Below are 27,957 nucleotides of genomic sequence, written 5' to 3'. Positions count from 1 at the left end.
TCATGTCCTACTCGTACTCAGCGATCAGGACCATCATCAGGACCCCGACCAGCAGAGCCGCGATCTCCAGCAGCGACTGCAGGGGCTTCGAGTCGTCCAGCAGCTCTGGGATGACGGACACGGTGGCGATGTAGATGAACCCCCCCGCGGTGAAGGGGAGGATCCAGGCGGTGGCAGCCTCCCCAATCCCCTCGGCCATCAGGGAGCAGGCGGTGCCGGCCAGTGCGCCGAGGGCAGTGATCAGCTGCAGCATCATGGCCTGGGGAGAGAGAGAGAGAGAGAAAAAATCAATCAATCAGAGCCGCACCAAACCGAGCCCGTTATTGCTAAGCCTCGACAAATCACTGGTGTGAATCCGTGTCCCAATTCTGGGCAGCGCAGTTTAGGAAGGGTGTCAAGAACATGCAGAAGGTGCTGCGAAGATTTACTAGAAATCTAGCAAATCGCGAGGGTGCAATCGGGCACGGAGTGGGGGGGAAGGAAGGGAGGGAGGGGTGAGAGACAGAGAGAGGACTTAAAAGAGACTCCGACAGCAATCATGTCATTGAGGGGAGGGGAGGGGGTAGGTGGTGGGGATAGCGGGGGTGGGTGAAGGAGGCACGTTATAGTCAGACACTGGGTCTGAGGTCTGCAGCTCAGTCCTCAAGGACGATGGACTTCAGTTAATCTGTAGAGTCTGAGAAGCTGGGCTTGTTCTCCTTAGAGTAGAGAAGGTCAAGGGGAAAATTAACAATGATAATTATGAGAGGTTGTGATCGATTCAATAGGGAGAAACCGTTTTTAGTGGCAGGAGAAAGGATAACCAGAGGGCACGGATTAAAGGTGATTGGCAAGAGAACCAGAAGAGGGGGGGCATGAGAAAACATTCTTTCCTTTAAAGCAGTGAATTGTTGTGATCTGGAACGCGCTGCCTGATAGGTCGGTGAAGGCAGATTCAATAGTGTAGTCGAGGTAGCTGTGGGAGTCAGTGGGCTTGTAATGTATATTAGTAGACTGTCCATCCCCAGAAACGGTGATAGAGAAACCAAAGGGAATTGGATAAACGCTTGAAGGGGAAAAAGAGCAGGGGAGCGGGAGTGATTGGTAGCTCCAAAGAGCCGGCACTCGCAGGATGGGCTGAATGGCCTCCTGCCGCGCAGCATCATTCGATGATTTGGTCACAGGGGAGTGCGAGGCGACAAGCAAAGGTTCGGGCAGGCGACCAAAAGCTCGGTCGGCGAGGAAGGTTTTAAGGAGCGCCTTTTAAAAGAGGAGAGGAGAGGGGGCGGAGAGGTTTAGGGAGGGAATGCCAGAGCTTGGGGTCCCGGGCAGCTGAAGGCACGGCCGCCAAGGGTGGAGCGATTAAAATCGGGGGTGCTCGAGAGGCCGGAATTAGAGGAGCGCAGAGATTTCAGGAGGGTTGTGCAGACAGGGAGGGGCAAGGTCACGGAGCGATTGAAACGCACGGACAAGAATTTTAAACTCGGGGTGTCGCTTGAGATGGGGGGTAAACGGGACCCGGTGCGGCTGCAGGAGTGAAAGCCGCGGTGCTTGAGTGCATGACGGCAGCGGTGTGGAGCTCCGATCTCACTGAGCAGTAGTACACGCAGACACGCTCTCTCAAACACGCGCAGACACGCCCTCTCAAACACACGCAGACACGCTCTCTCAAACACACGCAGACACGCTCTCTCAAACACACGCAGACACGCCCTCTCAAACACACGCAGACACGCCCTCTCAAACACACGCAGACACGCTCTCTCAAACACACGCAGACACGCCCTCTCAAACACACGCAGACACGCCCTCTCAAACACACGCAGACACGCCCTCTCAAACACACGCAGACACGCTCTCTCAAACACACGCAGACACGGTCTCTCAAACACACGCAGACACGCCCTCTCAAACACACGCAGACACGCCCTCTCAAACACACGCAGACACGCCCTCTCAAACACACGCAGACACGCCCTCTCAAACACACGCAGACACGCCCTCTCAAACACACGCAGACACGCCCTCTCAAACACACGCAGACACGCTCTCTCAAACACACGCAGACACGCTCTCTCAAACACACGCAGACACGCTCTCTCAAACACACGCAGACACGCTCTCTCAAACACACGCAGACACGCTCTCTCAAACACACGCAGACACGCCCTCTCAAACACACGCAGACACGCCCTCTCAAACACACGCAGACACGCTCTCTCAAACACACGCAGACACGCTCTCTCAAACACACGCAGACACGCTCTCTCAAACACACGCAGACACGCTCTCTCAAACACACGCAGACACGCTCTCAAACACACGCAGACACGCTCTCTCAAACACACGCAGACACGCTCTCTCAAACACACGCAGACACGCCCTCTCAAACACACGCAGACACGCCCTCTCAAACACACGCAGACACGCCCTCTCAAACACACGCAGACACGCACTCTCAAACACACGCAGACACGCTCTCTCAAACACACGCAGACACGCTCTCTCAAACACACGCAGACACGCTCTCTCAAACACATGCAGACACGCTCTCTCAAACACACGCAGACACACTCTCTCAAACACACGCAGACACGCTCTCTCAAACATGCAGCTCTCTCGGCCGCACCTACCTCCTCCTCCTCACCACTTACTTTGTGCTTGCTGCAGCCGGACTGCACCAGGATGGCAAAGTCTCCAATCTCGTGAGGGATCTCGTGAAGCAGGATGGTGATGGTGGTGACAACCCCCACGTTGGTACTGACCAGAAAGGAGGCGCCGATTGCCAGGCCGTCCGTGAAGTTGTGGGTGAAATCTGCCGCCAGGTTCAAATATCCGGACACTTTAATATCTGAGGCCGTGGAGGGTGGGGGAGAGAGAGGGAGGGAGGAGGGGAACAGTTCGTGAGATGACGGTTTGTGGGAAGCCTGCCGTGTCGCAGTGTCGCACGTGTTCCCTGTCCCCGGCAAATCACATGCCCCAAGGCTCAGCCTCTCAACGTATGACATGGCTCGGCGCTTTGCTTGCGGCACGACGTGGTGAGTTGCTGTCTGTCTGTGTCTGGGTGCGCGCGCGCGTCTGCGCGTGCGCGTGCTTGAGAGAGCGTGTCTGCGTGTGTTTGAGAGTGTGTGTCTGCGTGTGCGCTTGTCTGCGTGTGCGTGCGCGTGTCTGCGTGTGTCTGAGCGTGTCTTTGTGTGTTTGAGAGAGTGTCTGCGTGTGCGCGTGCGCTTGTCTGCGTGTGCGCGTGTCTGAGCGTGTTTGAGAGTGTGTGTGCGCGTGCGCTTGTCTGCGTGTGCGCGTGTCTGCGTGTGTCTGAGCGTGTCTGTGTGTGTTTGAGAGAGAGAGTCTGCCTGTATGTGTCCCTACGTGATGTCTCATCTCCCCGCTGTCGTCATCTTGGCTGTCCCGTGTTCCCACATGTCGCGTGTTCTGCAGCAAACCGTAACATCCTCTCCCCGCCCCCGAATCGATTGTGTGTCATATGCCCGCACCCTCTGCCCGCCCCAAACCCTGTCGATCAGGGCACAGCCGCCACTGTGCTCCACAGGAGGTCGCCCCCCCACCACCCCCACCCTGGGCAGGGGCTGCGACCTGTTTCACCACTCGCAAGACACGTTGCTCCAAAGTGGCAGGATCTGACCCCGCTCCTCCGTCACCATTCCCCACTCCACCCATTACCGTGACCCAGGGCGATGGTGACCCAGAGCACTCACCGCGTCCCTGCACCTTGGCTTCCGTCTTGGTGCTGGGCACTTCAGGCTTCCTGCGCCTGACACCACCCCGTGGTTCACCATGCTTGTTATCCTCTTCCTCCGAGCTCTCTTTGGCCTTCGGAGCAGCAGCTGAAGGAACAATTAATAAAGAGTCAAACGGCAAGGCTGACGATTCCACCATCTCAGCTCCTGCCAGCTGGAGGATTCTGCCCACTCACTGACAGGTTAAATTCTCCCTCGCCCCGAAACAGAGAAAGGGAGATACCAACATTGGGTTGTATGTGAACTCTGTCACCCAGTGCCTGTGTCGCACCTCTCACCACTCAGACCACAGGTCCGCACCCACTCCCCCGCACCACTCAGACCACAGGTCCGCACCCCCTCCCCTGCACCACACAGGCCAGAGGTCCTCACCCCCTCCCCCGCACCATTCAGACCACAAGTCCTCACCCCCTCCCCTTCACCACACAGACAGAGGTCCTCACCCCCTCCCCCACACCACACAGACCACAGGTCCTCACCCCCTCCCCCGCACCACTCAGACCAGAGGTCCTCACCCCCTCCCCCGCACCACTCAGACCACAGGTCCTCGCCCCTCCCCCGCACCACTCAGACCACAGGTCCTCACCCCCTCCCCCGCACCACTCAGACCACAGGTCCTCGCCCCTCCCCCGCACCACTCAGACCACAGATCCTCACCCCCTCCCCCGCACCACTCAGACCACAGGTCCTCACCCCCTCCCCCGCACCACTCAGACCACAGGACGCAACCCCTCCCCGCACCACTCAGACCACAGGTCCGCACCCCCTCCCCCGCACCACTCAGACCACAGGTCCTCACCCCCTCCCCTGCACCACACAGACCAGAGGTCCTCACCCCCTCCCCAGCACCATTCAGACCACAGGTCCTCACCCCCTCCCCCGCACCACTCAGACCAGAGGTCCTCACCCCCTCCCCCGCACCACTCAGACCACAGGTCCTCACCCCCTCCCCCGCACCACTCAGACCACAGGTCCTCACCCCCTCCCTCGCACCACTCAGACCACAGGTCTGCAGCCCCCTTCCCCCACCCCACTCAGACCACAGGTCCTCACCCCCTCCCCGCAAAACTCAGACCACAGCTCCGCACCCCCTCCCCCGCACCACTCAGACCACAGGTCCGCGCCCCCTCCCCTGCACCACTCAGACCACAGGTCCGCGCCCCCTCCCCCGCATCACTCAGACCACAGATCCGCACCCCCTCCCCCGCAGCACACAGACCACAGGTCCGCACCCCCTCCCCCGCACCACTCAGACCACAGGTCCTCACCCCCTCCCCCGCACCACTCAGACCACAGGTCCTCACCCCCTCCCCCGCACCACTCAGACCACAGGACGCAAACCCCTCCCCCGCACCACACAGACCACAGGTCGTCCACCCCCTCCCCCGCACCATCAGACCACAGGATGCAACCCCTCCCCCGCACCACTCAGACCACAGGTCCTCACCCCCTCCCCCGCACCACTCAGACCACAGGACGCAACCCCCTCCCCCGCACCACTCAGACCGCAGGTCCTCACCCCCTCCCCCGCACCACTCAGACCACAGGTCCTCACCCCCTCCCCCGCACCACTCAGACCACAGATCCTCGCCCCTCCCCCGCACCACTCAGACCACAGGTCCTCACCCCCTCCCCCGCACCACACAGACCACAGGTCCTCACCCCCTCCCCCGCACCATTCAGACCACAGGACGCAACCCCTCCCCCGCACCACTCAGACCACAGGTCCTCACCCCCTCCCCCGCACCATTCAGAGCACAGGATGCAACCCCTCCCCCGCACCACTCAGACCACAGGTCCTCACCCCCCTCCCCCGCACCACTCAGACCACAGGTCCTCACCCCCTCCCTCGCACCACTCAGACCACAGGTCTGCAGCCCCTCCCCCGCACCACTCAGACCACAGGTCCTCACCCCCTCCCTCGCACCACTCAGACCACAGGTCTGGAGCCCCTCCCCCGCACCACTCAGACCACAGGTCCTCACCCCCTCCCCCGCACCACTCAGACCACAGTTCCGCACCCCCTCCCCCGCACCACTCAGACCACAGTTCCGCACCCCCTCCCCCGCACCACTCAGACCACAGGTCCTCACCCCCCTTCCCCGCAACCCATCCCCCGCACCACACAGACCACTGGTCCTCACCCCCTCCCCCGCACCATTCAGACCACAGGACGCAACCCCTCCCCCGCACCACTCAGACCACAGGTCCTCACCCCCTCCCCCGCACCACTCAGACCACAGGTCCTCACCCCCTCCCTCGCACCACTCAGACCACAGGTCTGCAGCCCCCTCCCCCGCACCACTCAGACCACAGGTCCTCACCTCCTCCCCCGCACCATTCAGACCACAGTCCCGCACCCCCTCCCCCGCACCACTCAGACCACAGGTCCTCACCCCCCTTCCCCGCAACCCATCCCCCGCACCACTCAGACCACAGGTCCTCACCCCCTCCCCCGCAACACACAGACCACAGGTCCTCACCCCCCTCCCCCGCACCACTCAGACCACAGGTCCTCACCCCCTCCTCCGCACCACTCAGACCACAGGTCCGCACCCCCTCCCCGCACCCCCTCCCCCGCACCATTCACACCACAGGTCCGCACCCCCTCCCCGCACTACTCAGACCGCAGGTCCGCACTCCCCCCCCCAAAACCACTCAGACCACAGATCCTCACCCCCTCCCCCGCACCACTCAGACCACAGGTCCTCACCCCCTCCCCCGCAACACACAGACCACAGGTCCTCACCCCCTCCCCCGCACCACTCAGACCACAGGTCCTCACACCCTCCTCCACACCACTCAGACCACAGGTCCGCACCCCCTCCCCCGCACCACTCAGACCACAGGTCCGCACCCCCTCCCCCGCACCATTCACACCACAGGTCCGCACCCCCTCCCCGCACCACTCAGACCACAGGTCCGCACTCCCCCCCCAAAACCACTCAGACCACAGGTCTCAACCCCCTCCCCCGCACCACTCAGACCACAGGTCCTCACCCCCTCCCCCGCAACACACAGACCACAGGTCCTCACCCCTCCCCCGCACCACTCAGACCACAGGTCCTCACCCCCTCCCCCGCACCACTCAGACCACAGGTTCGCACCCCTCCCCCGCACATTCACACCACAGGTCCGCACCCCCTCCCCGCACCACTCAGACCACAGGTCCGCACACCCCTCCCAAAACCACTCAGACCACAGGTCCGCACTCCCCCCCCAAAACCACTCAGACCACAGATCCTCACCCCCTCCCTCGCACACTCAGACCACAGGTCCTCACCCCCCTTCCCCGCAACCCATCCCCCGCACCACTCAGACCACAGGTCCGCACCCCCTCCCCCGCACCATTCACACCACAGGTCCGCACCCCCTCCCCGCACCACTCAGACCACAGGTCCGCACTCCCCCTCCAAAACCACTCAGACCACAGATCCTCACCCCCTCCCCGCACCACTCAGACCACAGGTCCTCACCCCTCCCCCGCAACACAGACCACAGGTCCTCACCCCTCCCCCGCACCACTCAGACCACAGGTCCTCACACCCTCCTCCACACCACTCAGACCACAGGTCCGCACCCCCTCCCCCGCACCACTCAGACCACAGGTCCGCACCCCCTCCCCCGCACCATTCACACCACAGGTCCGCACCCCCTCCCCGCACCACTCAGACCACAGGTCCGCACTCCCCCCCCAAAACCACTCAGACCACAGGTCCTCAACCCCCTCCCCCGCACCACTCAGACCACAGGTCCTCACCCCCTCCCCCGCAACACACAGACCACAGGTCCTCACCCCTCCCCCGCACCACTCAGACCACAGGTCCTCACCCCCTCCCCCGCACCACTCAGACCACAGGTTCGCACCCCCTCCCCCGCACCATTCACACCACAGGTCCGCACCCCCTCCCCGCACCACTCAGACCACAGGTCCGCACACCCCTCCCAAAACCACTCAGACCACAGGTCCGCACTCCCCCCCCAAAACCACTCAGACCACAGATCCTCACCCCCTCCCTCGCAACACTCAGACCACAGGTCCTCACCCCCCTTCCCCGCAACCCATCCCCCGCACCACTCAGACCACAGGTCCGCACCCCCTCCCCCGCACCATTCACACCACAGGTCCGCACCCCCTCCCCGCACCACTCAGACCACAGGTCCGCACTCCCCCTCCAAAACCACTCAGACCACAGATCCTCACCCACTCCCCCGCAACACTCAGACCACAGGTCCTCACCCCCCTCCCCCGCACCACTCAGACCACAGGTCCGCACCACCCCAAAACCACTGGACCACACCCCCACCCCTAGCCAAATCACAGGTCTGCACCCCCCCTCCACCCCCCTCCATACTCCCTCGGACAACGGCAGGTGAACAGCCACATTCTTCAGCGCACCGTGAGTGTGGCCGTGACTGTGACCTCCTTTCACGTGACGGACAAACTTTTCTACCACGAGGAAGGCGATGATTCCAGCGAGGACCCAGAGGCCGACGGACATCACGTGGGAATGGTCGTGACCATGAGCTGCAGGAGAACGGAGAGAGACCACGGTAACCAACCCAGTCATTAATCCAAACCCCCGGGACACATCGCCGAGACCTGTATCTCACGCTGCACTGCAGCCTGAAGGAGAGAAGGCGCTCTCCTCGCCCAGTCAGGAGGTTTACAGTCAACACTCCAGAGGCCTGAGCCCCTAATCCAGCCAAAACTCCCAGCATAATAATGAGGGAGCACTGTCGAAGGGTCAGCGGCGAGGGAGCGCCGCACTGACGGAGGGTCAGTAGTGAGGGAGCGCCGCACTGGCAGAGGGTCAGTAGTGAGGGAGCGCTGCACTGTCAGGAGAGTACAGCGATTCTATTGCTCTCTTACCCTCATGCGAGTGATCATGATTAATATCCGGATTCCCTGAGTGACTGTGTGAGGGTTCAGGGGCCTCACTGTGCGAATGTGGCTCTGCAAAAAAAAAACAAACACACATTACTTTCCAAAACAAATGTCTTCATCCAACAATCTCTCCTCCTCACAGTCCCAACTCTTCAAACCCTCCCTACACAGTGACGCACCCGACTCCTGCTCTCACAACCTTTCCCTCCCTTTAAACACCCTAAACTCTGTCCTACTCATCACCGTCCGTCCCCTGATACTCCTCTCGCTGCCCATCCCCAATACCCCCCTCACTGCCCATCCTGTGATACCCTACTTACTGCCTTCCCCCGTTGCCCCCTCACCGCCTTTGCCCGTAGTATCCCCTCCCCACCCCTCCCCGGATACTCCCCTCACTGCCCCTCCCCCGATATCCCCCTCACTGCCCCTCCCCAATATCCCCTCACTGCCCCTCCCCTCGATACCCCCCTCACTGCCCCTCCCCTCGATACCCCCTTACTGCCCCTCCCCTCGATACCCCCTCACTGCCCCTCCCCTCACTGCCCCTCCCCTCAATACCCCCCTCACTGCCCCTCCCCTCGATACCCCCTCACTGCCCCTCCCCTCGATACCCCCCTCACTGCCCCTCCCCTCGATGCCCCCCTCACTGCCCCTCCCCTCGATGCCCCCCTCATTGCCCCTCCCCTCGATGCCCCATCACTGCCCCTCTCCTCGATGCCCCCTCACTGCCCCTCCCCTCGATACCCCCCTCACTGCCCCTCCCCTCGATACCCCCCTCACTGCCGCTGCTCTCGATACCCCCCTCACTGCCCCTCCCCTCGATACCCCCTCACTGCCTCTCCCCTCAATACCCCCTCACTGCCCCTCCCCTCAATACCCCCTCACTGCCCCTCCCCTCGATACCCCCCTCACTGCCCCTCCCCTCACTGCCCCTCCCCTCGATACCCCCCTCACTGCTCCTCCCCTCGATGCCCCCTCACTGCCCCTCCCCTCACTGCCCCTCCCCTCAATACCCCCCTCACTGCCCCTCCCTCACTGCCCCTCCCCTCGATACCCCCCTCACTGCTCCTCCCCTCGATGCCCCCCTCACTGCCCCTCCCCTCGATACCCCCCTCACTGCTCCTCCCCTCGATGCCCCCCTCACTGCCCCTCCCCTCGATAGCCCCCTCACTGCCCCTTCCCTCGATAGCCCCCTCACTGCCCCTCCCCTCGATAGCCCCCTCACTGCCCTTCCTCTCGATAGCCCCCTCACTGCCCCTCCCCTCGATACCCCCCACTGCCCCTCCCCTCGATACCCCCCTCACTGCCCCTCCCCTCGATAACCCCCTCACTGCCCCTCCCCTCGATAGCCCTCTCACTGCCCCCTCCCCTCGATACCCCCCTCACTGCCCCTCCCCTCGATGCCCCTCACTGCCCCTCCCCTCAATAACCCCCCTCACTGCCCCTCCCTTCACTGCCCCTCCCCTCGATAACCCCCCCCCTCGATACCCCCCCTCACTCCTGGAGCAGGTATCGGGGTTGGGCTGGACGTGCTGTCTGGGGCGGTGCTTCCTGTAGGCAGTCTGAGCATCTTCACGTCCAGGAGTTCGCCTGCTGCCTAACTACACAGCAGCGCGTCCCGTGGGTACAGCAACAGGAACCCCACGGTAACCTAAACCAAGTGTTATTCCCATCACCCGTTCCCCGGAGGTGTCCCAATTCCCGCTTTTCAGCGTAGAAAATCGGAATGCTCGGCCTCGGTGCTAAATAAACACTGGAATTTACAGAGCAGGGGAATGGAATTGACTGGATCGTGCCACCAAAGGGCTGGCACTGGCACAATGGGCTGAATGGCCTCCTCCTGTGCTGCATCATTCCATGAGTCTCTAAACACTGTGACAGATCTGTCTGCTCGCACAGGTGACCAGCGAACACAGAGAGCAACAGGTAAACTTCACTCAGGTCACCCATTCTCAATGCTCCCATCTAACAGTGGGATCAAGGCACCAAACTGTGTGTACAGCTTGTATCAAGTATTTCATCTTGGGCAACCTGACCTCTTAAGGTCTTCTGGGCTCTCAGCAGCAGCTGATAACTCTCAACCTCCTGCCTGCCCAGTTCTGCCTAGCCGGCGGGGCTGGGGGGGGGAGGGGGGGGGAGGATGCCAACAGCACCCTGCCCGAACTGTGACTGGTCTGCTGGGCTGTCAATAATCCAGGCCGCTTCCCCCCCCCCCGCCACCACCACCACCCTCCACTGCGAGAGTCTCACGGGAACATTGCCTGTTGTTCTCAAGATGAACAAGGTGCCCATCGATGGCCCAGATCAGGGGGAAAGTGACCCTCACTACATCATAGGTGAACTTCCACAAACCAGACCTCCCGCTCCGAACGCACACGGCCAATCAGTGTATTGTTTTCCCCCCGTTCACTCATGGGACGTGGGCATCACTGGCAAGGCCAGCATTTGTCCCCCGCCTCTAATAACCCTGGAGGAGAGCAATGAGCCAACCACATTGCTGTGGGTCTGGAGTCACACGGAGGCCAGGCCGGGTAAGGGCAGCAGATTTCTTTCCGGGAACAAGGATCAGTGAACCACTTCCTTAAACATCCCTGTCCCGACAGCCCCTTCACGCCCCCTCCTCCCTCTCCCCATAGCCCGTCGCATCACCCACACTCCCCCAGCCCCTCCACTCTTCTCTAGTCTCTTACGTAGGCCGGGTGGGACACGCTGACTTACCCAGTGCGTGTGGGATGAGATGGAGGAAGGCGTCTCCGAGCAGCCCTCCCGAGGCGAAACTCAGCAGCACTTTGAGAAGGCATTTGTGTTTGGAGGTGTTTGACTCAACAGGGATAAAGAAGAGGATGAAGAAAGGGGCGGCACTGATCAACACGGTTGCTCCAATGGCCTGCGGAAACACAGAGACATGTCAGCTTACAGCAAGAAGACTGTTATGTTTCAGTCACACGATTCCCAGCTGCTGTGGCTTGTGGAACAGCACTTTCACTCCTGGTCAGAAGCTCATGGGTTCAAATCTCAGACCTGAGGTTTGAGCACAAAAAAAAAATCAAAGCTGATACCGCGATGCAGTACCAAGCGAGCGCCGCGCCGTCCGGGGCTCGGTGCAGAGCAGGCGCTGCGCGGTGCTACCTGGGGCTCGGTGCCCAGCAGGCGCTGCACGGTGCTGCCTGGGGATCGGTGCAGAGTGAGTGCCACGCAGTGCTACCTGGGGCTCGGTGCCCAGCAGGCGCTGCACGGTGCTGCCTGGGGCTCGGTGCAGAGTGAGCGCTGCGCGGTGCTACCTGGGGCTTGGTGCCGAGCAGGCGCTGCACGGTGATGCCTGGGGCTCGGTGCAGTGTGAGCGCTGCGCAGTGCTACCTGGGGCTGCACGGTGCTGCCTGAGGCTCGGTGCAGAGTGAGCGCTGCACGGTGCTACCTGGGGCTCGGTGCAGAGTGAGCGCTGCACGGTGCTGCCTAGGGCTCGGTGCCGAGCAGGCGCTGCGCGGTGCTACCTGGGGCTCGGTGCAGAGTGAGCGCTGCGCGGTGCTACCTGGGGCTCGGTGCAGAGTGAGCGCCGCCTGGGGCTCAGTGCAGAGTGAGCGCCGCGCTGTGCCGCCCGGGGGTCGGTGCAGAGTGAGCGCCGCGCTGTGTCGCCCGGGGGTGGGTGCAGAGTGAGCGCCGCGCTGTGCTGCCTGGGGCTCGGTGCAGACTGATCGCCGTGCTGTGCTGCCTGGGGCTCGGTGCAGAGTGAGCACCGCGCTGTGCCGCCCGGGGGTCGGTGCAGAGTGAGCGTTGTGCTGTGCCACCCAGGGCTTGGTGCACAGTGAGTGCTATGCTGCCCGGGGCTCGGTGCAGAGTGAGCGCCGCGCTGTGCCGCCCGGGGCTCGGTGCAGAGTGAGCACCGCTCCACCCGGGGCTCGGTGCAGAGTGAGCACCACGCCACCCAGGACTCGGTGCACAGTGAGCGCCGTGCTGTGCCACCCGGGGCTCGGTGCAGAGTGAGCGCCGCGGTGTGCCGTCCGGGGCTCGATGCAGAGTAAGCGCCGCGGTGTGCCATCCGGGGCTCAGTGCAGAGTGCGCGCCGCCCTGTGCCGTCCGGGGCTCAGTGCAGAGTGAGCGCCACGCTGTGCCGTCCGGGGCTCGGTGCAGAGTGAGCGCCGTGCTGTGCTGCTCGGGGGTCAGTGCAGAGTGAGCGCCGTGATGTGCCGTCCGGGGCTCGGTGCAGAGTGAGCGCCGTGCTGTGCCTTCCGTGGCTCGGTGCAGAGTGAGCGCCGTACTGTGCCGCCCGGGGCTCGGTGCAGAGTGGGCGCAACGCTGTGCCGTCCGGGGATCGGTGCAGAGTGAGCGCCGCGGTGTGCCATCCAGGGCTCGGTGCGGAGTGAGCGCCGCGGTGTGCAGTCCGGGGCTCGGTGCAGAGCGAGCGCCGCGCTGTGCTGCCCGGGGCTCAGTGCAGAGTGAGCGCCGCGCTGTGCCGCCCGGGGCTCGGTGCAGAGTGTGCACCGCAGTGTGCCGCCCGGGGCTCGATGCAGAGTGTGCGCCGCGGTGTGCCGCCCGGGGCTCGGTGCAGAGTGAGCGCTGCGGTGTGCCGTCCGGGGCTCGATGCAGAGTGTGCGCCGCGGTGTGCCGCCCGGGGCTCGGTGCAGAGTGAGCGCCGCGCTGTGCCGTCCGGGGCTCGGTGCAGAGTGAGCGCCGCGCTGTGCCGTCTGGGGCTCGGTGCAGAATGAGCACCGCGCTGTGCCGCCTGGGGCTTGGTGCAGAGTGAGTGCCGCGCTGTGCCGCCCGGGGCTCGGTGCAGAGTGAGCGCCGCGCTGTGCCGCCTGGGGCTCGGTGCAGAGTGAGCGCCGCACTGTGCTGTCCGGGGCTCGGTGCAGAGTGAGCGCCGCGCTGTGCCGTCCGGGGCTCGGTGCAGAGTAAGCGCCGTGCTGTGCCACCCGGGGCTCGGTGCAGAGTGAGTGCCGTGCTGTGCCGTCCGGGGCTCGGTGCAGTATGAGCGCCGCGCTGTGCCATCCAGGGCTCAGTGCAGAGTGCGTGCCACGCTGTGCCGCCCGGGGCTCGGTGCAGAATGAGCGCCGCGCTGTGCCGCCCGGGGCTCAGTGCAGAATGAGTGCCACGCTGTGCCGCCCAGAGCTCGATGCAGAGTGAGCGCCGCGCTGTGCCACCCGGGGCTCGGTGCTGAGTGAGTGCCGCGCTGTGCCGTCCGGGGCTCGGTGCCATGCTGTGTCCTCCGGGGCTCGGTGCAGAGTGAGTGCCGCGCCATGCCGCCCAGAGCTCGGTGCTGAGCGACTGCCGCACTGTCAGGAGTGGGTGTGGGGTGTATACTGCAGGACGCAAGGCACATGTCTGAGGTGCCAACTTTCCAATGAGACTTATGCCGAGGTACCATTTGTCCTCACGATAGTCTCACCAAGCAGCTGGGATTGGCCTCCAACATTGTGCAGGGCGACCAGGGTGAGTGATCCTGGTCTAGTGCTGGAAGCCCCAAGTGGAGCTTCAGATCGTGTGGTCACCAGGCTTTATGAGGTCACAGCCCGTCTGCTGTGAGGTCACCAGGCTTTGTGAGGTCACAGCCCGTCTGCTGTGAGGTCACCAGGCTTTGTGAGATCACAGCCCGTCTGCTGTGAGGTCACCAGGCTTTGTGAGGTCACCAGCCGGTCCGCTGCGAGGTCACCAGGCTTTGTGAGGTCACAGCCCGTCTGCTGCGAGGTCACAGCCCGTCTGCTGCGAGGTCACAGCCCGTCTGCTGCGAGGTCACAGCCCGTCTGCTGCGAGGTCACAGCCCGTCTGCTGCGAGGTCACAGCCCGTCTGCTGCGAGGTCACAGCCCGTCTGCTGCGAGGTCACAGCCCGTCTGCTGCGAGGTCACAGCCCGTCTGCTGCGAGGTCACAGCCCGTCTGCTGCGAGGTCACAGCCCGTCTGCTGCGAGGTCACAGCCCGTCTGCTGCGAGGTCACAGCCCGTCTGCTGCGAGGTCACAGCCCGTCTGCTGCGAGGTCACAGCCCGTCTGCTGCGAGGTCACAGCCCGTCTGCTGCGAGGTCACAGCCCGTCTGCTGCGAGGTCACAGCCCGTCTGCTGCGAGGTCACAGCCCGTCTGCTGCGAGGTCACAGCCCGTCTGCTGCGAGGTCACAGCCCGTCTGCTGCGAGGTCACAGCCCGTCTGCTGCGAGGTCACCAGGCTTTGTGAGGTCACAGCCCGTCTGCTGCGAGGTCACCAGGCTTTGTGAGGTCACAGCTCGTCCGCTGCGAGGTCACCAGGCTTTGTGAGGTTACCAGGCTGTGAGGTCACAGCCAGACTACTGCAAGGTCACCAGGCTTTGTGAGGTCACAGCCCATCCGCTGTGAGGTCACCAGGCTATGAGGTCACAGCCCGTCCGCTGCGAGATCACAGCCTGTCCGCTGTGAGGTCACCAGGCTTTGTGCGGTCATAGCCCGTCCGCTGTGAGGTCACAGCCCATCTGCTACGAATTCACCAGGCTTTGCGAGGTCACAGCCCATCTGCTGTGAGGTCACCAGGCCGTCCGCTGCGAGGTCACAGCCCGTCCGCTGCGAGGTCACCAAGCCGTCCGCTGCGAGGTCACAGCCCGTCTGCTGCGAGGTCACCAGGCCATCCGCTGCGAGGTCACCAGCCTGTCCGCTGCGAGGTCACCAGGCCGTCCGCTGCGAGGTCACCAGCCTGTCCGCTGCGAGGTCACCAGGCCGTCCGCTGCGAGGTCACCAGCCTGTCCGCTGCGAGGTCACCAGCCTGTCCGCTGCGAGGTCACCAGCCTGTCCGCTGCGAGGTCACCAGCCTGTCCGCTGCGAGGTCACCAGCCTGTCCGCTGCGAGGTCACCAGCCTGTCCGCTGCGAGGTCACCAGGCCGTCCGCTGCGAGCTCACCAGCCTGTCCGCTGCGAGGTGACAAATGATGTGATGCCAAGGGAAATACCAAAATATCGTATTTGGGAGAGTATGGGGTGGGGGGGATGGGAGAAGGAATGGCCCATGTGTGACAGGATGGGGCACCACTGTCCTGAGCTGCACCTGATCATTGACATGGAGCAGCTTCCCACCCTGCATCAGAACAATGGAAAGCACTGGAGATTCAGAGAAGAGGTGCGGAGGAGATTCACCAGGATGCTGCCTGGGCTGGAGCGTTTGCGCTATGAAGAGAGACTGGATAGGCTAGGGTTGTTTTCCTTAGAGCAGAGAAGGCTGAGGGGGGACCTGATAGAGGTATACAACATTATGAGGGGCGTAGATAGGTTGGATAGGAACGAACTTTTCCCCACAGTGGAGGGAGCATGGATTTAAAGTAAGGGGCAGGAGATTTAGAGGGGATGTGAGGAAAATTTTTTTCTCCCAGAGGGTGGGAGGTATCTGGAACTCACTGCCTGACGGGGTGGTCGAGGCAGGAACCCTCACAACATTGAAGTAGTATTCAGGTGAACACTTGAAATGCCATAGCATACAGAGCTACAGGCCAAACGCTGGAAAATGGGATTAGAACAGATAGGGGCTTGATGACCGGCGCGGACACGATGGGCTGAAGGGCCTCTTTCCATGCTATGACTCTGTGACACTGAGAACCAGAAAGGCCCCCTTTCAAAAACTGGAGCATTCTTCTCTGTCACCCACCAATAAAAGCTCACAACTTGGCTCAATATTTACTTCCACCCACTCAGACTTGACAACAAAATTGCTCACAACAGCTGCCTTGGCGACACCGTTGGCAAATACACCGCCTGGATCGTTCCTCGGCCCACAGTGATCAGCACATTCCCAAGTCTGTGGGTCAAGTTTGATCGTCTCGGGCCTCCTGCTTCCCAAGTCCTGTCCTGGCAGCTCTGCGCGCACCATGAGACTCTGGTGCTACGGAACATTCTACACCGAGGCTGGAGGTGCTGGGTCAAAAACGTGAGAGGAGTTTGGGAATCTCTATGACACAAGCACGGGAGCATCATACAAATGCCAACTAAGCCACCGAATTGGAACACAACAGAAGGGAACTTTCTAAGTGATGGAGAGCAAGAAACAGCGGAGGACCAAAGAGACCGGAGGGCCCAGGTACACAGATCATTAAACCGTGAAGGACGGGTACAGATGATATTCGACAAGGCCAATGGAATGCTGGCCTTTCCATCTGGAGGACTGGAATACATGGGGTTAGAAGTCACACTTCAGCTATACAAAGCTCTGGTTTCACCACATCTGGGGTACAATGAGCAGTTCTCAATACGGCATCTCAGGAGGGAATTTACTGGCCTTGGAGTTGGTGGGGAGGGCGGGGGGTGCAGTGTAGATTGACCACAATTATACGTCGACCTCCAAGGGTTAAATTACAAGGGGAGATTACACAAAGTAGGGTTGTATCCCTGGAATTTAGAAGGTTAAGGGGGCGATTTGATGGAAGTTTTGAGGTAAATAGTTGGCTTGGGGGTGGGGGGGGTGTGTGGCGGTGGTGGGGGTGGGGGTGGGTCGGGGTGTCTAAGAGTAGCGTATATAGTATAAAAATTAAAGTCAGGTTTTCGGAAGTGAAGTCCGGAAACACTTCTACACACGCAAAGTTTGCTTTTCAAACATTTTGGAACATTTCGCAAATGGCAACTCGTGCTGGGTCAATTGTTAATTTTTAAATCTGAGATTGATTTGAGTTTTGTTATCCAAAAGGTTATCAAGAGTATATGGGGTTCGGTCATAGCTCAGACCATGATCTCGCAGCAGCGATCTCGCTGCATTGCTGGAACTGGGTTGAGAAGGCAAGTGGCCTCCCCCTGTGCCGATGAACTGGACTGATGGATTCAACCAGAAGACCACACTGACCTGCCTTAGGACTGGCCTGGATTGGAATGGCTGGTCGGACGGAACAGAACGTGACTGGTGGAATTGGATTGAAACAAGACACCCACCTGTGACCACAGCTCAACTGGGTTGGACACCTCCGTCCGGCCTCCTGGCACCTCCGGCGCGGCGGCCTGCATCCAGCGGCTCTTCCCCTCGTGTTCCTTCAGGTGCTGTTGGGAGTGCGCATGTTGATCATGCGGGTAGGAGTGGCCAGTTAGGTCGTCGACGTGCTCATGCGCGTGGCCGTGGTGCCCGTGCGAGTGCCCGTGGTGGTCGTGCGAGTGCCCGTGGTGGTCGTGCGAGTGCCCGTGGTGGTCGTCCCCATGGGAATGTCCGTGGCTCGCCACCATCTGAAGGACCAGCCCGCAGCAGAAGAGATGGGTAAGCAAGGAGGGAAGGCCCCTTGGTCGCAGCAGTTCCCGCGTGGCAGCCATTTTCTTTCTTTGCATGGGTCGGACAAAGCGCTGCGAGGCAGAAAAGGAGGAGACAGGACCGTCAGCCATGGAAACCCCAGCTTGCATTACAAAACCCAACAGGCTCACATTCGCTCACACCGGTCAAGCTCCCCCCTGCACCATCACCACTCAAAGACCAGGACGGAGACATCAACTGGAGAATCACAAAAGAAACAGGAGCTGGATGAGGCCATTCAGCCCTTGAGCCTCCTCCCCCTCCATTCAATACCATCATGGCTGACCTTCTGTCTCAACTCCAATTTCCTGCACTTTCCCCACATCTCTGAATTCCCTTAGTGCCCCAAAATCTATCGACCTCCATCTTCAACATACTCAACGCCTGAGCCTCCCTAGCCCTCTGGGATAGAGAATTCCAAATATCCATCCCCTCCGAGTGAAGAAATTTCTCATCTCGGTCCTAAACGGCTGATGCCTTATCCTGAGACTGTGCCCCCGTGTTCTAGATTCCCCAGCTTGCGGAAACAATCTCTCAGTGTCTACTCAATGGTGGTATTGTCACTGGACTAGTATTCCAGAGAACCAGGGTAATGCTCGGGAGGTCCGGGTTCCACCACGGTAGATGGTGAAATCTGAATTCAATAAGAATCTGGGAACTAAAAATCTGATGACCACAAAGCCATTGCCAATTGTCATAAAAACCCATCTGGTTTACTAATGCTTCCCTGGTCTGGCCTACGTGTGACTCCAGGCCCACAGCAATGTGGTTGACTCTTAAATGGCCTCTGAACAAGGGCAATTAGGGATGGGCAATAAATGCTGGCCTAGCACATCCCATAAAAACGAATAAAAAACACCCTAGCAAATCCCTTCGGAATCTTATACGTTTCAATGAGATGGCCTCTCACTCTTCTAAACTCCAGGAAATATTGGCCTAGTCTGCTCAACCTCTCCACATAGGACAATCCCCTCATCCCAGGAACCAGTCTTTGTTGCACTCCCTCTATGGCAACTATGTCCCTCCTTAGGTAAGGAGACCAAAACTGCACACAGTACAACAGGTAAGGCCTCACCAGTGCCCTGTATAATTGTAGTAAGACTCTTACACTCCAATTCCTTTGTAACAAAAGCTGACATACTATTTACCTTCCCAACTGCTTGCTGTATCTGCATCTTAACTTCCTGTGATTCACCCAAAAAGGACACGCCTCCAACTGCAAACATTTCTCAATCTCCCCCATCAGTGACTATTCCAGTTTTTAAAGAGAAAAAAATAATTTCCTGCCAAAACGAATCACTTCGTACTCCATCATCTGCCACTTTCGCGCCCACTCACTTGACCTGTCCGTATCCCTCCGCGGCCTCCATGTCCTCCTCACCGTTTACCTTCCCCGCACAGCTCAGTAACATCAGCAAAACCTGGATTACAGCTGCACAACCAGCTCCGGCAAGGGGTTTGGAAAGAAATTCAAAGGACCTCCCTGAAGGCAAAGTACAAGTGATGCCACCCTCCTCCCATTCACATCAGGGCGACGTCAGAGAGTTCCATCACTATGGTAACGCTTATTATCAGAATGCAAAACTCAGAATGCTGCAGCCGGAGGGGTGGGGATTGAGAATCATGGGGGCCTGCTTACCAATAACATTCAAACCCCTCCCCTCACCCCGCAGAAAACCACCCTCCCTACCAAACCATCAAAACGGAAAGGTCATAGAGTCAATACGGTGCAGAAGGAGGCCATTCGGCCCACCGAGTCTATGCTGGCTCTCCGCAGAGCATTCTCATCCGTCCATTTGCCCCACCACTGCCGCTGCTTCATCCCCGTAGCCCTTCAAGTTTATTTCCCCCAAGGGCCCATCCAATCTCCTTTCGAAATGGTTCATCGTCTCTGCTTTCACCGCCTTCGGGGGCAGTGATTCCAGGTCGCTACCACTCACAGCGAAATAGAAAGCCTCTCCTCACATTGCCCCCTCCCCAGCAACTTTCACCCAAAACTGTAAATCTGTGTCCCGCTAGTCTTTACACCATCAGCTAATGGGAACAGCTTTTCCTCATCTAAGCTTCTCCAAACTCGTCATAATCTTGTACGCCTCAATCCAATCTCCTCTCAATCTCCTTTGCTCCAAGGAGAGCAACCCCAGCCTCTCTGACCTAACCTTGGAGCTCAAATCCCTCATCCCTGGAACCGTTCTGGTAAATCTCCTCTGCGCCCTCCCCAGAGCCTTCACATCCTTGCTAAAGTGTGGGGCCTAGCCAGAGCTTTATAGAGGCCCAGCATAACTTCCCTGCTTTTGTCCTCAATGCCTCTATTTATGAAGCCCAGGTACCATTTGCTTTGCCAATTACTCTCTCAGTTATGTCCTGCTAGCTTCACCGATCGATATACATGCACCCCCAAGTCCTCCCGTCCCTGCAATTCTTTACAATTGTGCCATTAAAACTATATCGCCTCTCCATATCCCTTCTGTTAAAATGCATCACCTCACACTCCTCTGTGTTCAATTATATCTGCCCCTTGACCGCCCACTCCACGAGCCTCAGTATGTCCCGTTGCAGTCCGCTGGTATCGTCCTCATGGTCTGCCACACGGCTGCGTTTGGCAGCATCGACAAGGTTTGAATTTTGGCTCTGCGCGGCAAGACAATTTGCTGGAACGCGGACACTCAGCATTCATGTTAAAGCAAATCGTTTCGCAACACCCGACAACGAAACAAGAAGTGAATCCAGGCAGCCTCTCCACGTTATGGTGAGTTCCAGCCGGGAAGGGAGGCGACGACCTATATTCCTGGGCTCCCGGGACACAGGAGGGCCCCCCCTTCCAATCCTATGGGATCAACCTCCCGACACGGCTAAACCTTTCAACTTGATGATATTCAAATAAAGACCCAGATGCGAGAGATCAAAGCCAACAGGGTCAGGGGAAGCATAATAGGGTAGAGACACACAGCGCCTGAACCTGAATTCCACTAGCAGCAATGAACAGCTGACGCTGTGCATAATGGGTAGCTGTCCACTGCCACGAGTTTGTGCCACGTTCAGTTTAGTATTCCAGAGAGACAAAAGCTAACATTATGCGTGAAAAACTGAATTGTGCCATCAAAGAAAAAAACAGGATGGCACAAACTTAAACCCACATGTGAAACCCAAAGTCACAAAAAGCATGGTGCGGAAGTGAAAAGAAGAAGCAATTTGTTCCACACAGACTGTCCGTTCCACGGTCCACACGCACACCACCTCAGTCACGGAAAACCCTCCCTGCAAATCTGTGCTCTTATTTCCCAAACTCCGCACCCACCCGGTCACCTCCAACCCATTGATTCCTACTTCTGGCACTCTCAGTCTGCCTTCCTGCACAGTTTGCGATCAACTGCTGAACATTCTGAGTTGCCATTTGATCCAGAATCCGCTTCTCTGAGTTGGCCTCCTGTTCGACATTCCCACTGCGTTGCTGAGAAAAAGGAAGAGGAGACGAGCTGTGGAAGCTTCTCGTCCCGCACTCATCAGGACAGAATCGCAAGAATGCCAAATCTCAAAAGGAACCACAATTTATACTGCACGAGAAAGGGGTGCTGGTTGCTTGGCAAGTGGACTCTGATTGGTCAAAGTGTTGCCAGGGAGAAAGCACCAGGCAACTTATTCTCAAGTCTTTGTTTAAATTAAAACCAGGCAAACTGACCCTGAACGGTCCAGGTGTTGCCACGGGGAATGAGCTAGGGAATGCCTGTCCCCCAGGCTTATGTTTAGTTGAAAAAAAGCACAAAGCGTGGACATGCTCCTTCTGTTTGCAAAGGACAGGGCCCTGTGTGTGAGAATATATGTGGCTTCTAGCACGCGTAAGTGAGCCACATTGGAAGCCCGACCGGTAATCTTAAATTGGTTGTCAGTGTAATTCTTGACATACTTGGGATTGTTCAGCAAGTGCTGTCCAATCGCAGAATCACATCTAATATTGGGCCCTATGTTCTGAGTTTTACAAGCACGGGTTGGCTGAGTACGGCCAGTACTCCGTCTGGTGCGATGAGCCGAAGGGAGTGCCATTTGATACAATCGTTGGGACATACGGCCTACATACCTGGCACCACAATGACATTCACAGACCACATTGCATGAAATTTGGTACACTTGCGACCCTGTTCTGATGAGTGCAAGATGAAAAGCTTCGACAGCACGTCTCTTTCTTCAGCAACACTCTGGTTCCGTACCACCAAGTGACGAAATCCACTACATATTGGGAGGAGGGAAGTGGACAAACAATTAGTGCCAGCCCACCCCAGATTCAGCCTCTGGCACCCGATTGCAGATCAGTTTTTTTTTAAAATATAGAAGGCTTAGCTTGGCACCCCCTCAGCCCTCAATACAATGAATCAGTGCAATTGAAAGGAAATCCAGAGCTAAGGACACAGGAGATAAGAAATAGGGGCAGGAGTAAACCATTTGGCCCCTTGAGCCTGCTCTGCCATTCAGTATGCTCATCTTCTGCCTCCACTGCATTCCCTGCCCATTCCCCATATCTCTTGATTCCCTGAGACACCAAAAACTTGCCTATCTCTGCCTTAGATAGTTATTCATTTTTATTCGTTCTTGGAATGTGGGTGTCACTAACAAGGCCACCATCGGTTGCCCATCCCTAATTGCCCTTGAACTGCGTGTCCTGCTCAGCTATCTCAGAGGGCAGCTCACCATCATCCACATTGCTGTGGGTCTGGAGTCACATGCAGGCCAGACCAGGTAAGGACAGCAGATTTCCTCCCCTTAGAAAGGACATTAGTGAACCAGATGGGTTTTTACAACAATGCTGGAGAATCCACAACCCTCTGGGGCAGATAATTCCAAAATACACAACTCTTCGAGTGAAGAAATCTCTCCTCATCTCAGTCCAAAATGATCGGCCCCTTATCCTAACACTGTGCCCCCTGCACATTACCCGACACTGTGCCCCCCCATTACCCTGAAACGGTGCCCCCTCCATTACCCTGACACCGTGCCCCCCCATTACCCCGACACCGTGCCCCCTGCCCATTACCCCGACACCGTGCCCCCAGACCATTACCCCGACACCGTGCCCCCTGCCCATTACCCGACACCGTGCCCCCCCATTACCCTGAGACGGTGCCCCCTCCATTACCCTGACACCGTGCCCCCCCATTACCCCGACACCGTGCCCCCTGCCCATTACCCCGACACCGTGCCCCCAGACCATTACCCCGACACCGTGCCCCCTGCCCATTACCCCGACACCGTGTCCCCCGCCCGTTACCCCGACACCGTGCCCCCGCCCATTACCCGACACCGTGCCCCCCATTACCCTGACACCGTGCCCCCTGCCCATTACCCCGACACCGTGCCCCCTGCCCATTACCCCGACACCGTGCCCCCTGCCCATTACCCCGACACCGTGCCCCCTGCCCGTTACCCCGATACCATGCCCCCTGCCCGTTACCCCGACACCGTGCCCCCTGCCCATTACCCCGACACCGTGCCCCCGCCCATTACCCCGACACCGTGCCCCTGCCCATTACCCGACACCGTGCCCCCCCATTACCCTGACACCGTGCTCCCCCATTACCCCGACACCGTGCCCCCCCAATACCCTGACACCGTGCCCCCCCCATTACCCTGACACCATGCCCACCCATTCCCCAGACACCGTGCCCCACCCCATAACCCCGACACCGTGCCCCCCATTACCCCGACACCGTGCCCCCCCATTACACCGACACCGTGCCCCCTGCCCATTACCCTGACACCGTGCCCCCCCGTTATCCTGACACCGTGCCCCCTGCCCATTACCCCGACACCGTGCCCCCTGCCGAATACCCTGACACCGTGCCCCCCATTACCCTGACACCGTGCCCCCGCATTACCATGACACCGTGCCCCCTGCCCATTACCCTGACACCGTGCCCCCTGCCCATTACCCTGACACCGTGCCCCCTGCCCAATACCCCGACACCGTGCCCCCCCATTACCCTGACACCGTGCCCCCTGCCCATTACCCTGACACCGTGCCCCCCCGTTATCCTGACACCGTGCCCCAATTACCCTGACACCGTGCCCCAATTACCCTGACACCGTGCCCCCCATTACCCCGACACCGTGCTCCCCCATTACCCTGACACCGTGCCCAACACCCCGACACCGTGCCCCCCACAATTACCCCGACACCGTGCCCCCTGCCCATTACCCCGACACCGTGCCCCCTGCCCATTACCCCGACACCGTGCCCCCCATTACCCCGACACCGTGCCCCCCCATTACCCTGACACCGTGCCCCCCATTACCCCGACACCGTGCCCCCCATTACCCTGACACCGTGCCCCCCATTACCCCGACACCGTGCCCCCCATTACCCCGACACCGTGCCCCCCCCATTAGCCTGAAACCGTGCCCCGCCCATTAGCCTGAAACCGTGCCCCCCCCAGAAACCCGACACCGTGCCCCCCCAATTACCCGGACACCGTGCCCCCCCAATTACCCGGACACCGTGCCCTCTGCCCATTACCCTGACACCGTGCCCTCTGCCCATTACCCCGACACCGTGCCCCCCCATTACCCTGACACCGTGCCCCCTGCCCATTACCCCGACACCGTGCCCCCTGCCCATTACCCTGACACCGTGCCCCCCTGCCCATTACCCTGACACCGTGCCCCCCTGCCCATTACCCCGACACCGTGCCCCCCCATTACCCTGACACCGTGCCCCCCTGCCCATTACCCCGACACCGTGCCCCCTGCCCATTACCCTGACACCGTGCCCCCTGCCCATTACCCCGACACCGTGCCCAACACCCCGACACCATGCCCCCATTACCTAGACACCATGCCCCCATTACCCTGACACCGTGCCCCCTGCCCATTACCCCGACACCGTGCCCAACACCCCGACACCGTGCCCCCATTACCTAGACACCGTGCCCCCCATTACCCAGACACCGTGCCCCCCATTACCCCGACACCGTGCCCCCCCATTACCTCGACACCGTGCCCCCCCATTACCTCGACACCGTGCCCCCGCATTACCTCGACACCGTGCCCCCGCATTACCCCGACACCGTGCCCCCCATTACCCTGACACCGTGCCCCCCCATTACCCCGACACCGTGCCCCCCCATTACCTCGACACCGTGCCCCCCCATTACCTCGACACCGTGCCCCCGCATTACCCCGACACCGTGCCCCCCATTACCCTGACACCGTGCCCCCCCATTACCCCGACACCGTGCCCCCCCATTACCTCGACACCGTGCCCCCCCATTACCTCGACACCGTGCCCCCACATTACCCCGACACCGTGCCCCCTGCCCATTACCCCGACACCGTGCCCCCTGCCCATTACCCCGACACCGTGCCCCCTGCCCATTACCCCGACACCGTGCCCCCTGCCCATTACCCCGACACCGTGCCCCCTGCCCATTACCCCGACACCGTGCCCCCTACCCATTACCCCGACACCGTGCCCCTCATTACCCCGACACCGTGCCCCCATTACCCCGTCACCGTGCCCCCCCCATTACCCCGACACCGTGCCCCCCATTACCCTGACACTGTGCCCCCCCATTACCCCGACACCTTGCCCCCCATTACCCCGACACCGTGCCCCCCATTACCCCGACAGCGTGCCACCCCCGCCCATTATCCTGACAGCGTGCCCCCCCCCACCCGTGTTCTTAATTCCCCAGCCATGGGAACAATCTCTCAGTATCTACTCTCTCAAGCCCCTTTAGTATTTTAAATGTTTCAATGAGATCCCCTCTCATTCTTCCTCATTTCCTCTTGTACTCAAAAGATCAAGGCTGGCACTCCAATGCTGCACTGTCGGAGTACTACACTGTTGCAGGTGCTGTCTATGAGATGAGATGTTAAACAGAGACCCCACCTGCCTGCTTGGGTGGATGTAAAAGATCCCATGGTGCTATTTTGAAGAGGAACAGGGGAGATATCCCCTGTGTCCTGACCAATACTTATCCCTCAATTGATAGCACAAGAAAAGACAGACGATCTCATCATTCTCACATTATGGCTTGTGGTGGCTTGCTGTGCTCAACTTGGCTGCCATATTTCCTACATTACAACAGTAACTTCAAAATTACTTCATTAGCTATGAGGCACATTGAGAACATCCACTGGACAGGAAGTGCACTATATAAATGCAAGTCTTTCTTATCTTCTTTTCCTTACTCCAATCCCTTTGCAAGAAAGGCCAACATGCCACTGGCCTTCCTAATTGCTCATGGCACCTGATGCATTTACACCCCTGCTTTCATCTTAATGCACAGTCATTTTCGATGCCCTTAAAGGTGCCAACTGGAGGATAACTGAGAATCTTAGACGAGTACGAGACCAATCTCCAGCAGGTGACCTTGCACTGCTCAGGTCTCACATCAGGTGCAGTATAACTCCAATCATCACTCTTCCAACATTTTGTTAGCTGTGACAGGGTGTTTGACTTTGACTTAATCCAGTGAACCCAGCCCATTAATACTCTCACTACCCCTGGAGCAGGGATTTAAAAATAAAACTTGCACTAATATTTTAAAGTCAGAAACGTGGCAGCCAATTTGCACACAGCAAATTCCCACCAACAGCGGTGCGATAACAACCAGATGGTCTGTTTTTGTGATTTCGATTATGGATAAACATTGGTCGGGTCACCAAGGACAACTCCCCTGCTCATTTTCAAGATAGCAGCCAAGGGACCTTTTCCTGCCACCCAAGGGAACAGACGTCTCACCTGAAAGATGGCATCTCAGGCGGTGCCAAGCCAGAGCACACGTCAGCCTTGATTTTTGTACTTGAGTGTCTGGTGTGCGGCATTGAACTCACAACCTTGGGACTCGGGAGGCGAGACAGCTGGCCCAAAGAGCCATGCCTGGCACTAATTAAAAGAGGAAATGAAAGGGCAACAAAATATCCAACGCAATCTCTTGGATGTAGCCGGTCGGTCTGAACACATGGCTGCAGATGCATTTGCCAGCACACTGGTGATAAATCATCTCTCTCACTGTCCTGATCCTGTTAACTCTTTAACCACTTGAACCAACAACTGGCTGAAGCCTGCAAGTCAGTGTGCCAACTGCAGGAATTGCACAGTGCACTGCAATTGAGAGAGGGGCTATGGACACGAGTCCACCACCCCCTTCAATACAGCCCCCGTGCAACTTTAAAACCCCTTTCACCTCCCCCAACGCAATCTTCAATGCAGCCCCAGTGCAACTTTAAAACCCCTTTCACCTCCCCCAACGCAATCTTCAATGCAGCCCCAGTGCAACTTTAAAACCCCTTTCACTTCCCCCAGCGCAATCTTCAATGCAGCTGCAGTGCAATTTTAAGGCTCCTTTCACCTCCCCCAATGCAGCCCCAGTGCAACTTTAAAACCCCTTTCACTTCCCCCAACGCAATCTTCAATGCAGCTGCAGTGCAATTTTAAGGCTCCTTTCACCTCCTCCAATGCAACCCCAGTGCAATTTGAAAACCCAACGCAATCGTCAATGCAGCCCTAGTGCAACTTTAAAACCACTTTCACTTCCCCAATGCAATCTTCAATGCAGCTGCAGTGCAATTTTAAAGCCCCTTTTGCTTCCTCCAGTGCAATTTTAAAGCTCTTTTCACCTCCCCCAGTGCAACTTAAAACCCCCATTCACCTCCCCCAATGCAATTTTCAATGCAGCCCCAGTGCAACTTTAAAACCCCTTTCACTTCCCCCAACGCAATCTTCAATGCAGTTCCAGTGCAACTTTAAACCCCCCTTTCACCTCCCCCAATGCAGCTCCAGTGCAACTTTAAAACCCCTTTCACCTCCAAGGAAGGTTGCAAGGGGAGGGGTTGGTAGTTGGTGCAACAGCCCCCAGTGGGGCAGCTGAAGCTGGTGCCCACTCTTACAGCCCCTTCAGGTGCCCTTACCTGAGACAGACGTGGCACTGCTGGGGCCAACAGTACCGCGAGAAGCCGGCAATCGCCCCGGAAATGTCGCGAGGGGAAGAGAGGAGGCCGCACCCGCTCCCGCCCACACAATGTCCCGCACCAACATGTCTATCATTGGGCCGAACGCCCCGCAGAAATATGGCTGCCACGGGAAACTGCCAGCGCCCATGGGTTCGGCAGCCACGCACCAAAATGGCTGTCAT

General features: G+C 59.1%; 1 protein-coding gene across 1 annotated transcript; it reads right to left on the bottom strand.

Annotated features, from left to right (window-relative positions):
- slc39a7 (solute carrier family 39 member 7) lies at nt 1-27,893 on the bottom strand. The gene is made up of 8 exons (XM_078566787.1): nt 27,734-27,893; nt 17,485-17,883; nt 11,341-11,509; nt 8,608-8,691; nt 8,134-8,262; nt 3,693-3,821; nt 2,634-2,830; nt 1-259 (listed from the first exon to the last, which is right to left on the bottom strand). Exons 2-8 carry the CDS (start codon nt 17,866-17,868, stop codon nt 8-10), a joined length of 1,344 nt encoding a protein of 447 aa, XP_078422913.1. The 5' UTR covers nt 17,869-17,883; nt 27,734-27,893; the 3' UTR covers nt 1-7.
- Between the last annotated feature and the right edge of the window lie 64 nt (nt 27,894-27,957).

This window comes from Cetorhinus maximus, chromosome 21, assembly GCF_964194155.1.
Source record: "Cetorhinus maximus chromosome 21, sCetMax3.hap1.1, whole genome shotgun sequence".
NCBI classification, from domain to species: Eukaryota; Metazoa; Chordata; class Chondrichthyes; order Lamniformes; family Cetorhinidae; genus Cetorhinus; species Cetorhinus maximus.
The sequence above is the reverse complement of the archived record's forward strand: the minus strand, read 5'-3'. Positions and strand labels throughout refer to the sequence as shown.